At 33.0% G+C, this 12,460-nt stretch overlaps 1 protein-coding gene across 3 annotated transcripts in view; it reads left to right on the top strand.

Moving 5' to 3' along the window:
- Nucleotides 1–12,460, top strand: part of RFX3 (regulatory factor X3) — a 104,128-nt gene that overhangs the window by 73,215 nt on the left and 18,453 nt on the right. For 2 of the 3 annotated variants that reach the window (XM_032675454.1, XM_032675455.1), the window contains exons 5-10: nucleotides 2,751–2,825; nucleotides 6,827–7,008; nucleotides 7,569–7,688; nucleotides 9,951–10,072; nucleotides 11,279–11,391; nucleotides 12,134–12,249. In XM_032675454.1, coding sequence (XP_032531345.1) covers nucleotides 2,751–2,825; nucleotides 6,827–7,008; nucleotides 7,569–7,688; nucleotides 9,951–10,072; nucleotides 11,279–11,391; nucleotides 12,134–12,249 — 728 coding nt within the window. The remainder of the gene's footprint in view (nucleotides 1–2,750; nucleotides 2,826–6,826; nucleotides 7,009–7,568; nucleotides 7,689–9,950; nucleotides 10,073–11,278; nucleotides 11,392–12,133; nucleotides 12,250–12,460) is intronic. The other variant, XM_032675456.1, reaches the window with a different exon arrangement.

Raw genomic sequence — 12,460 nt, 5'->3', positions numbered from 1 at the left:
TTGCCTGGGACTGCCATAATCCAGGTGTAGGACCTTTGCTTTGTTGAACTTCATGAGGTTTGCGTCAGCCAACCTCAACCATGTCAAGGTCCCTTCAGACCTGGTCCCTTTGGACCTGGGCATCAATGTTTCATTTGAAAATTTGAGAAGGAGAAGGTAATCTGACTTAACTCCAAGTATTTTTTGTTCCTCCAGTCTATGACTCTTAGGTGTGTATTTCTCTCTAGGTTGACTCAATATATTCTTTTTTAATCTCTAGAGAACATGCTATATTAAATAGTCAGTATGCATGCCTTAGGTACCTGCAGACTATGTGCTGCTTCCAAGAGAGGCAACAGCACCTTACAGTTTGGTCTTGTCAGCACACTTACTAATGGTGCATTCAACTCCTGTATTCAGATCATTGATAAAAGTATTAACAGAACTGGCCCTAGAATTGAGCCCTGCGGGGCACCAGTAAAGTAAACTAAGAGGTAGCTGCAAGTTTTCAGAAAGGACAAGTGAATGATTTACTGTCTAGAAAATCTGTCTTCGAATCAATCATATTATATGCTCAAAAATAGTTAAGAAGCAATTGTATAACCTACCTAGGAAGAGAGTTTCTTTCAGTAAAGAGATATGTATCTGTCAGATAAAGGCTAAAGTTCATTTTATCAAAATTTAGACTAGAAATGGTAAAAAAAATAATTGGTAGTGAGAACAATTTCTCTTTAAGCTTGTCCTACTAGAATATGATGAAGACTCATTTTAAATATAGATCACATATATTAAAGTAATTAACATGTTTTAGTGGTAACCAGTACCGCTTGGCTTACATTATGCAGTAAAAGTAAACAGAGATTCATTGTCTTCAATGGCCATACTGGTGAAATCTGCTAAAAGAAATTCCAGCAACAAAAATTTCTCCAATAACAAAAAACCCCATTGAAAAGATGGAAGGTTAGCACCAAAACCCATGGAATCAATATGGCAGTGAGGAAAGAGTGTTGTCTGTAATGCCACTTTACTTTTTAAGTGCAGTTACTTCTTTTTAACAGACTGGTTCTCTGAACAAGACCAGAAGTTGCAGCAACAAAATGAGAGTTGTGCAGTAGTGGGAATGAGCACCAGGCAGTGTAACCTTGGTGTACAGTACTGCTGTGGATTGAGAATTGTGGAACAAGTAACCTAACTTTCAGATTTAGGATTTGAATGTCTGTATGGTCTTCATTGTTGGATTTTAGCATTATGTTAGGAAGGGAAATTCTGTGGCTACAGCACATAGCAAGTTGACCTTACTATGATGATCTTTTCAGCTTGTAGTTTTTATCATGTGGCATGCTTTTAGAATTTGATCTTTCCTTTGTGATTGAATACTTTGACCTCATAGTAGTTTCTGTTGAAGCAAGTCAGTGAAGAAGTCAGATTATTTAAAGAAAAAGCATTATTGCCAAGTAAGTTTTCTTGATAATAACTGCGTATTTTTAATAATGTACTTTAAAAAAAAAACACTTGCAAAGCTAATATTAAACAGTTAAAAGAAAAGACTCGTCACATTATTACGATAAAATACTTGTCAGTTGCCCTGTAAAAAAAGAAGCTAGTTTTATATGTATGGTAAATTCAAATACCAACTATAGTATTTTTCAGGTAATTTCCTGCTATACAGAGAGTTCAGGCAATATGGATAAATTATTTCACTAAAATTTTGGATATTTGAAGGAGGATAGAGAGGGTTCATTAAAAATGTCTACACAGAGAATTATAATTGTTTTTAAAAAGTATAATGGTGGTTTCCATTGCTTTCACTTTGGCCATTTAATGTAGCTAATTAACTGTATGCCTTTTCTTACTGTGCATCACATTGTCGCTGTCATTTTCATTGTTGTTTTTGCTCTTCTAGCCCCCAGTTAAATTACACTTAGGTTCTTATTTTTTCTTTAATGTTGTTGTTACCAAACTGATAAAAATCAAAATATCTGTTGTTACTAAAAAAGAAGAGAAAGGGAATGGGTGTGAGAATATTTGTACATTTGCATTTGAAGAAATTCTATTTTGTATTTTAGTTGTACTGTATTTTCTTTTCCTTTTAAAAAGCAAAATTATTGTGAACAAATCTGCTTTTCCAAAAGCTGGATCCTGCAGTCTGTATAACTCCTGACTTTCCATTTACTTTGACAGCTGGGAATATTCAGAGGGTGCTGGCAGCAGTAAGGGTTGATGTCCTGTCCCAGTGAAGTTAATGGTGTAAAACCTATTGAATTACTTTGGTTTGGGAATTGATTCTGTGATTTCAGAGAGTTAAAGTTCTGTTTCTAATTCAATTCCTATTGCAAACTCTGCATGTCTTTTCCTGATTTAATTGAAGGGAACGCATATGGAGGCCTTTCTTAAAATTGTTTAGGGATTTTTTAAAAATTTTTATTTTTACTTAATTAATGATATTTTTGTTCAGTCAGGGTTATTTTTGTTTCAGTGCAGCTCACCAATAATTCTACTCCTTTGAGCTCATTCTGAGTAGCTTGGAAGGCAAAATGGACATTGAGGCTATGATCCTGCAGTATATATGTGAGCAAAATGACTTTCTGACCTCCTTGAAGAGGTTTGTCTTCACTGGGACTCTGGAATGAGGCCTTTTAGTAGAATATATGCCCTAGCCAAGAATAAAGTAGGCATTTCTATTGATCTGTTAGCAGTCTGTCAAAACTTCTCTGATCAGGCTTTTTTACTATCCCGTCTTGAGTCCTTTTTTTAATGACATCTATTATCAGATTGAAATGGCGATTGAGACACTGCAAAAGTCTGATGGTCTGTCCACTCACAGAAGCTCTCTTCTCAACAGCCATGTAAGTTGTCTCTTCTTCACATACACTCTCTCTTGCTTGTTCTGCATGCTTAGCCTGCCTCTAAATGTTTGTTTTATTTTATTACTACTTTTTGCTCTTAATCTTCCCATCTTAGTTGCTTGTAATCTTCTACTACACCTCCCATGGCTTTATTTTGTCAGATTAAATGTCTTTATGGTATATAGCAGAGTGTTACCTGTTTCCTATGCTCTACACCTATGTTAAGACAAGTTAACACATTTGACTGTTCTGCAGGTTGTAGTGTAAATGTCAAGCTGAGGTTCAATTAATTCTAAAGTAGCTGGCTTTTGCCATTTTAAATAAAGTTGTCTGCAAAGTAAGATCTGTGTATCCTATACTAACTTTGGGGCACGTGAAGAGGAAGAGAAGGAACAAACAGCACACCTAAATAATATATTTAAGTTATTTCTGGACGTTTTTTCATTTGTTCTGACTAGAGAGTTTATTATGAATTTATTTACATAAGAATCCTGAAGATCCTTACGATGACCTGGTAAAAATTGAAAACATTGCCTTAATTTGAAGTACACAGAAATGGCTTGTTCATCTGCCTTTTACTTTATTCTTACTCTACAAGTCTTACAGTTAAGAATTTCCATAAACAAAGCTAAAAGATATTTGGGAAAAAACATGACCTCCAGATATAATGATAAGTATCTTTATAGTGATGTGTAATGTTAAAATAAAGGAAGAAGGCCCAAAGTTAATTTTAAACTTATTATATAAATAATAAAATTAATTTTTAAGTTGTTAGTCTTTCCTAAAATGTTTTTTTTTCTGTTGATATTTATGGGTTTGCATTTTGTATTTTTTACCATGTTGATTGGTTTCTTTTCATCTTACTACTTTTTTCCTTCTCAGCTTTACTTACTATGTAAATTCAAATTCCTTTATTGTTTTACAGAAGAAATTTAAATTTAGTTGCAGTCTTAATGTAGAATATGATGGTAGAGACTGTCCCTCAGAAATCAAATTAAAATGTTTTAGCAGGGTTGGGGGTTTTTTGTTTCTCTAGGTGTCTGGTTATGTCAAAGTCAAAACTAGAAATGTTTTGTGGAAAATATAGGCAAATTTTTTATTTCTTTAGAAAATCTAAAATTGGAACACTATGTAAAGGGTATATACTTTTAGATTCCACCTTGTGTGTTTATAAAATAATTGTTTTGAAGATAAGACAGTGTAAAAATTATTATTTAAATAATAACAATAATAGACAGATAATATCAAAATCATTGTTTAAATGTCATTTTTAAAAGTACCATACCTTTTTTAGGCATGGTCTTAGAAATCTGCATTAAGACTTGGAACACTAGAAGTATTGATAAGTTTGTGTGTAATCCTGTTATGAAGACCGTAGTCTTGGTATAAAACCACGAAAAATTACAAGATAAGCTGCAGTGCCTCAGTAAACTGTGTTTCACTCATATTTAGTTTTAGGCACTATTCACAATGTGTTTCTAATAATGAGATTTGCATCCAACCGTTAAGACTTATCATGATATTTCTTTCTTGAATGTGAAGCTTTTTCAAAGTTATTTTGATAGGGATGTATCTTTGACTCTATGGGGAAAAAAAACAAAAAACCAAACCCTTGTGCATATTTTTGTGGCAATAAGTATTTCCTAGTTTTTGGTCATTTTGAAAGACGTTTTAGATCTAGATCAAGTGTATTCGATGTTTTGGCTGTTTTAAAAACAATGCTTATTGTCTTTAAACTCAAGGACAATATGGAGGAAATTTAAGTGTAGTTTTAGTCTTTGTCTCTTTCACCTTTTCTTGATTTTGACTTCTAATGTTTTGGTTTGGCATTTATTAAAATAATTGGCATAATAGATTTTAAAAGTAGAATTCTACATTTTGTGTTTAATTAACTTGCACTTTGCTGATGATAAATTCATTTGTGAGGAAATTTTGTTTTCGGGATTGAAATTTCAATCCTCCTCCTATGATACCTCAATGAGGTTTTATATGATTTTTTTTCCTAAATACATGAGTGCTCATTTTAAGGAATTTGTCATTTCTACTCTGTTTTCTCTTCTTTCTTGATTTATTTCTGCATGAGATCGACTTATTTAATTAATTGATAGTTCAGTGTTTTATGAACATTGCAGCCTAGTTGAAGTTGCACTCAATTTAACAGTTCTGGCTCTGTAAATATTTCATACCTTTCCCCATCCTACCTATACAGCATAGTCTGTTTATTTAGTAAATTTAAAAGCCATGATTCAAACCTGAACAATTTTAGAATTATATTTGAATTTGGTAGAAAAATGTTTGGGTTCTTTAAAAAATTGTTTACAATAATGTTTGAAGAAAATTTTCTTTTAAAATCATGAATTAACTGCATTTTTTCCAGGCTTTAATCCATCAAGTAATAATTTCAAACCCTTGCTACTAAGTAATACCTCCCAAGCAAAAGTTCTTATATTGCACTTAACTTTTAATTTAGTTTTTTTGTGTTTGAAATAACATCTGTTAGAAATTCGTATAATTAATGAAGTGCACTTGAAGTGATTAATGCTAGGTTAGAAACCATCTGGTGAAAATATCTTCAATGCTACATACAGAACTTAATTGCAAAATAGTTATTTTTTGTTAGTCAGTCTTTTGGGATTGACAGAGTTTTTCCCTTTAGGGAAAACAGAAATACTTCACATTCTATGTCTGTTCTTATTAAATTCTAGATGTAATAATATATGACAAATGTTATATAAATGTATTAATGGAAATATAGATGAAATAACAGATTTTAAATATAGATAGATTGCAACCATTGAAAGATATAATTACCTTTGTTTCTAAGTCTAGACAGGCTTACGTCAGGTCATTAGTGAGATAAGTTTAATACATCCAGACAAAAGTCAATTATACTTTTTCTTCAGCTTTATTTCAAAAGGACAGATGCTCAGTTTGGAGCACTTTTGAATGTTCAAACATAATGGTATGATAACTGATGATTAACTACTTTTTAATTTTGTTTATTTGAAATGCAAAATTACCTGCAAACTGAGCTAAAAATTTTACGTGTTGGAAGCATTTGCATCTTACTTCTGTATTTTTCTAGAGCTTAGAAAATTTCAGGGATCTAAAACCATGACAAGTACTGGCGAAAAAAAAGGAAAATGTTAGCTTATCAGAAAACTGAAGCAGTGGAATTTAAATGCATTCTCAAACTTTATTGGTTTTGATCTATTTTGTCATTTTCCTGTAATATTAAATCTAGGACTATTAAATTGTCCTTGTCACTTTTTTTTTGTATATTAGCAACAGCTAGAGGTGTTTTATGAATTTGCTCTACTTAGAACACCCAGTGTTATTACATAAAGTCTCTTCTTGCATGTATCTAATTACCTACCACAATTACATGAAAAGATTACTGTTTTTCCAAGAAACTCATTCTGTTCCTCTTGGCAGTCAAAGGCAAGCAGGCTATATCTGAAAGGGTCGGTACCCTTAATAATTTATAGATGTACCAGTTATTTTCAACGTTACCTAGGTTGCTCTTTGACTTAAATGCAGTAGCTTTTTTCTTATGTTTTTTTAATAACAGGCAAAGAAAAACAGTACGATATTCCAGGTTAACAAATACATTAATTACCTATTATTAGTCCAAGGAGTTTGTTTTCTGCAATTTATGTGAATTACGTTCATGGTTACTTCATTTTTTTGTGTTACTAACAGTTTGTCTCCGAAGCATAGATACTTTTATCAAGTTATTGGTGTGTGAATCAAAAATATTTTAGGAAATGGGAACTTAACTGAGGTCACAAGTGCAATGAGTTCTGCTATTCCCTGGTAATCCGAAGATCCTATAGCACTATGGTATAGCTAACCTTTAAGGATTCTCTGAAGAAGGAAGTAATTGTTTAATAGACCTGAGGAGTGGTTCCAGGACTGTCAGAAGTTAATGTTGCACGGCTACAGTATTTTTAATAAAGTATATAATAAAAAATCTTTTTTCTGTTTTGTATGTGATATAGCTTCAGTGGCTTTTAGACAACTATGAAACTGCAGAAGGAGTGAGCCTTCCAAGAAGTACCCTTTACAACCATTACTTACGGCATTGTCAGGAACACAAATTGGATCCAGTCAATGCTGCCTCCTTTGGAAAACTCATACGGTCAATCTTCATGGGACTACGGACCAGAAGACTTGGAACTAGGTTTGTGTTATTGAAATCTGGAATTATAATAGAAAATATATGTAATCAGTAAGAAACTTGCCTGCTAGGGAAAAGAATAAACAAAACCTGCATTTAAATATTACAGTGTTTTTCTGTCAGTTCTGTTTCTTAATGTTAAACAGTTTTATGCATTTTCAAGATGCTTTATAGTTTTATTTCTTCTGGGTTTGACAGTTTATGTGTTTACTTTTTGGTAACTACACTGCAGATTTTTAGCATCACAAATATAACATAGCTTGCTATTTGGAAATCACTAAGAATACTGTCCGTCCATAACCAGATAAGTTGTTTTTATTTGCATTTTATTTTTCTTACTCAAACGGAATAAGAAAAGTTAAAATGCTGATAATATTTGTTTAAGAAAGTGAATTAATTTCCCAAAGGTGGTAAAAATGGCACCCATGTAAAATAGATATGACAGGAGAGTCAGGCCTGATTTGTGTTTATTCTTTTCCAGTCAGTGTAAATTGTAATGTAAATGTAATGTAAATGCATAAAAATAGTGTTACTGTTCTTTTAATTCTTACTCTTTCATAAAGGGGAAACTCCAAATACCATTACTATGGGATTCGTGTCAAGCCAGACTCTCCTCTTAATCGCCTACAAGAGGACATGCAATATATGGCAATGAGACAACAGCCCATGCAGCAGAAACAGAGGTAAAGTGTGAAATGAACATAACTACTTACTAATATTTCTAATTCATAAAATCTTACTTTTCCTCACATGGAAAAGTTGAATTTCTGATGCAACTTTTGTTCAGCTTCTCTGCTGTGAAAATGAAACTTTGCTGGGTATCGAGTTGGTGTCAATAAATTTAGGTACCAGTCAATGTGAAAGAATATTTATCTAGAAATTGTCATAAATTTGCAAAAAGAAAATAGTAATAAAATGACCTGTAATCAGACTCAACTGTCTTGAGTTCTTGCCCCACAAGCTGAAGAAAAGCAGTAAGAGCTTGAATTTCAAGTATTCCTGTTTGTTTTCATTGTTACATCATTTTATGTACACACTTCTTATCAGAGAGCTAATTATTAAATGCTTGGTATTTGTTTCCTCTTCCTGTGAAGAATTAATGTGACCATAATGGTCTGCTTATAAGTTGATTTAAGTATTTTTCCTCAGTATCTGTTGTTCCTGAGGAACCTGTGAAACTCAGAAGTATTTGAAAGCAGTGGCACAGGGCTGTACTGGTGGTGAAAGAATGTGAGAATATATATATTAGAAACTATGTTGAACATGGAATTTTAGGGGGAAAAATGGAAATTGGTAAATTTCTTTGAAATTAATTTTTATTTGACTGATGTCACTAGCCTCCCATATTACCCTAGAGTAAAATATGTAAGATGCATAATTTCATGAAACTCAAAGGTAGAAGAGTGGCATATCAAGCAAGACACCTTTAGAGCTATTACCCCCCCAAAAATCCAATTGAATCAACAGTTTGGTACAGTGTACTAAGCATATTTTGTGGCCTTAGACACAACTGAGATATGGAAAACACAACATCAAACTTTAACTTCAAACACAGAGATTGCTTTGATCTGAAATTATTTTACTGTCATTTCCAGAGGTAGTTACAGCACTAAATGCAAATTCACAGTAAGGCATATGATCTTAACTGTCTTTTGCTTAGATCATATGGGAGCATGAGATGTCTCACAATATGATCATGTGGAAAATTCTGTTACAAAAATCATCACGGGATAATATAGTAAGAAGAAATGATAGATATTTACAAATCTCCAACCAAGCAAATTCTAGCTACTTAATCTCATTCAGAAATTTCATTCACTCACATTCAAAATCACTGATATGCACCAAGACATATACCACAATGATCTAACTAGAATTGTTTCTGGAAAAATGATGCCAGTTATCTAAACATTGTCACACCTCTTTTCTTCTTCTTAATTCACAATGACAAAGTGATTTTGAGATTTCATTAAGTAACTGTCAGGAGTGGATATTTCTTTTTGTGTTATTTGCTTACATACTTCCTTTGTTTTCCTTACCTAGGTATATTTGGTGGCATTTTCTTAACTTTATGTCAATATGTTCCTTGATTATATTTGAATGAAATTACACATATGGCACTGTGTAGCAGTTAGTGCATACTTCTCCTTTAAACCCATGTTTTGCACATGCACACACATACTTGCACACACATACGTGCACAAGCACACACCCATTTATACTAAAGGACTGGATATTGTAATTTGCATCATTATGGTAATGTTGCTCTTTCATCAGCTTTATTAATATTTGTAGTGGTTCTTTTGTCTTTTAAATTGGTGGTAAATTGAAGTCAATATATTTTTTTCTGTAGTTACACCAATTCTACCATCTCTATCAGACACATCTCACTGGATTGACACTTCTAATCCTTTTCGGCAAAGGCTGTAGACTGAGTGTATGCTGCAGATCATTTTTCTTCATTCCTTTTCTTGATTTTTTACTTGAATCTTTTTTACTTGGGTAACTTCAATATCCCAAAGTCCTCTTATTCGATTTGAAGTCTTTCATTATCCTCAGACAGTAATGTCATTTCTTCTTAAGGTAATGAAACATTATTTTTGAATTACAAAATTACTGGGAAGCCAAGCTTTTTGGAAAGGGAAGGATTTAATTCCTTTTGGTGTAAATTTGCTGGTCTTATGGTATGCTGTTAGTAAGCTAAATTCCATCAGGAAGTGCTAGTGGTGCTGTGATATCACCTTTATGAATTCTGTAATGCATTGTTAATACTATAGCTTCCCTTTGTGGTTGTTTCTTCTGTTACTGACAAAATACATAAAAATCTCTAAATTCTTTTGTTGCTTTTCCTCAAAATTTTATTTTGAGGTGAAGAAATCAGACTCTATGATCCATTTATGAAGAAGTGAATAGAAAGGATAATTTTGTACTTGATATTTTTGTAGGTATAAGCCTATGCAGAAAGTGGATGGAGTTGCAGATGGCTTCACAGGAAGTGGTCAACAGACTGGCACATCTGTTGAACAAACTGTAATTGCCCAAAGTCAACATCATCAACAGTTTCTAGGTATGAAAGCAGGTTTTATACTGCTATATAAATAAGATGAGCTTCATTATCACTGTGAATATCAACTCACACAAGTACAGTAGTTGCTTCCAAGGTTGTCATACCCTCGTTAAAATCCTTACAGCTGAACAAAAAGGCACTTAAATTACACATGAGCTTTATGTAATATTTAATATGCATCAGGAAAGGAAAAACATATCTGTATTTGTGAGATATATTTAATATTACATAAATGCAGTTGCTTTGCAAAGTTATATTAAATGTGCATATTGAAATTCCTGCTATGAAAGTTGTTTCCTGCATGTGCATTACAGTGCATTTTATTTTATGAAAGATGGGGTAGAGGGATGGCATTGCATTACTATTGCAGGTTAGCCATCCCGTGGGCTGCTTTGGAAGTGTGTTCTAGCGTTGTAAGTGGAAAGAGACAAATTGTTTCAACTGGAATGCCAGAGTCATGTTTAAAAATATCTAAATCATGCATTCATTGATCCAGTTAAGCATGTATTTCAGTAATGGAAACAAATTGTAATTTACTTAATTGTTTATGTAAAGAAGTGTCCTTGGCTGTGTTATTAGAGAAGGTGTAGTCTTACTTGGCTGGGAGTTTCAGGGACAAAATCCTTTGGCCTAACCATCTGGAGCATAAGGGTAGCATTAAAGTGTTTTGAGTCTTCCTTTCTGGGTACCTATCAGCCCAGCATTTTTATCTATCAGCTTGTCTCTCAGAAACATTTGTGACAAATAGTAAAAGCACACAGTGGCTCTACTTGAAAGTCTAGTAAATGTCAAGTAAAAATGTATATTGAGTCTATTAAGCCCCATGACACCTGGCTACATGGAAACTCTTCAGTTGGACAAAAAAAAAAAATTCAGTGATTAATTTTTCATGCACTGGCTTAGATATTTTCCTTCATCCTGTAATAGTTTGAAAAAGTATGTGTTAGCTTCTCTATATAGGTGTAGTATGTACATTACATCTTTTTAATGTCTTCAAGAATAATTTTTTATTTCTTTTTTATTAAAAAGTGCTGACTGAATTTATTTATGATTTTAGCATACAACAGGGATGAAGGACTTTCCTCTTTGTATACTATGACCTTTTGGAATTTATTTCTTTGTATAATCCTTAAGGTTTTTTCTTAATTGTACTGTAACTGGCACTGTTCACAACAGCCTTCTTTCATTATGTTGTCATGACAACAGATGCATCTCGAGTACTGCCAGAGTTTGGAGAAGTTGAAATCTCTTCTCTGCCAGATGGTACTACCTTTGAGGACATCAAATCACTACAGAGTCTTTATCGAGAGCACTGTGAGGTATTTCCTAAAACAATTTCTTTCTTAAAGCCAATACAAGACAATAAAGCCAAATATTGCAGCTATGATAGTGGTATGTGACTTTCCCCCACGATATTTTATTTATTTCATTGAAAAGGATGGCAAAAAGATTTTTCTGGAGGATATCTTTTGAAATATTGTTATGTGTATGTTTTCAGAATGTTAGAGAAACTAGACTATAGATTGTAGGTGCAGATCTTTGGTTTAGTCAATAGGAAATGTAAATGAGGTCGAATTATAATTATTTTTTTTTTACATTAAAAGCAGTAACTTTTTCTCATTTTGAAGAAACATTGAGAAATTTAAGCACATTTGATACTGAACAGTATGTCTTTTAAAATTATTTTAAGATATTTTCACAACCTATATGGAATTATGGAAGTGAATAAAGTGTGAGGTTTCCTTCTGTCTTTACAGTAGCAGTAAATATTTTCTGCGGTAAAATTCCTGTGATATGTTTACGTAGGCCATACTAATTTCTGGAGTCTTCCATGCTTGTGCACTAAGTCTTATTCAAGTTTCTGTGTGCAGCAGTTTATAGTGCTGGATAATTTGTGGATATCAAAGGTGTTAAAAGTGATACCATTTATAACTTGAGAAATGTACAGTTTGTCTTTGCTCCACTACATGGTGAAGGAAAGAAGCTATAGATCCAGTTGGAGTTAGGAGTGGGGGGGAAGCTGGGTACAAGACAATATGATCTCATGTTTTGTTTTCTCAGGCAATACTGGATGTGGTTGTTAATCTTCAATTCAGCCTGATAGAAAAATTGTGGCAAACTTTCTGGCGTTATTCTCCCTCTGCTCCACCTGATGACACTCCTGTCACTGAACCAAGGTCAGTCAATATTTCTCTTTGTTTATTGTGTCTCATGATAATATAATACAAGTGTGGGGGAAGAAACCTTATTAGTTTTACTTGAGTAGTAATAATTTTTTCTCCTATGATAATCTTCCAAGTTAAATTTATGTTGTGTGGCATTTTTGTATAGCTGGGGTGTATGCCAAAGGTCAGTCTTGGAACAGTTGTGCCATCCATTGGGTTTTTT

This window comes from Chiroxiphia lanceolata, chromosome Z, assembly GCF_009829145.1.
Source record: "Chiroxiphia lanceolata isolate bChiLan1 chromosome Z, bChiLan1.pri, whole genome shotgun sequence".
Taxonomy (NCBI): domain Eukaryota; kingdom Metazoa; phylum Chordata; class Aves; order Passeriformes; family Pipridae; genus Chiroxiphia; species Chiroxiphia lanceolata.
Note: the sequence above shows the minus strand (reverse complement) of the source record. Positions and strands in the feature narration are given on the sequence as shown.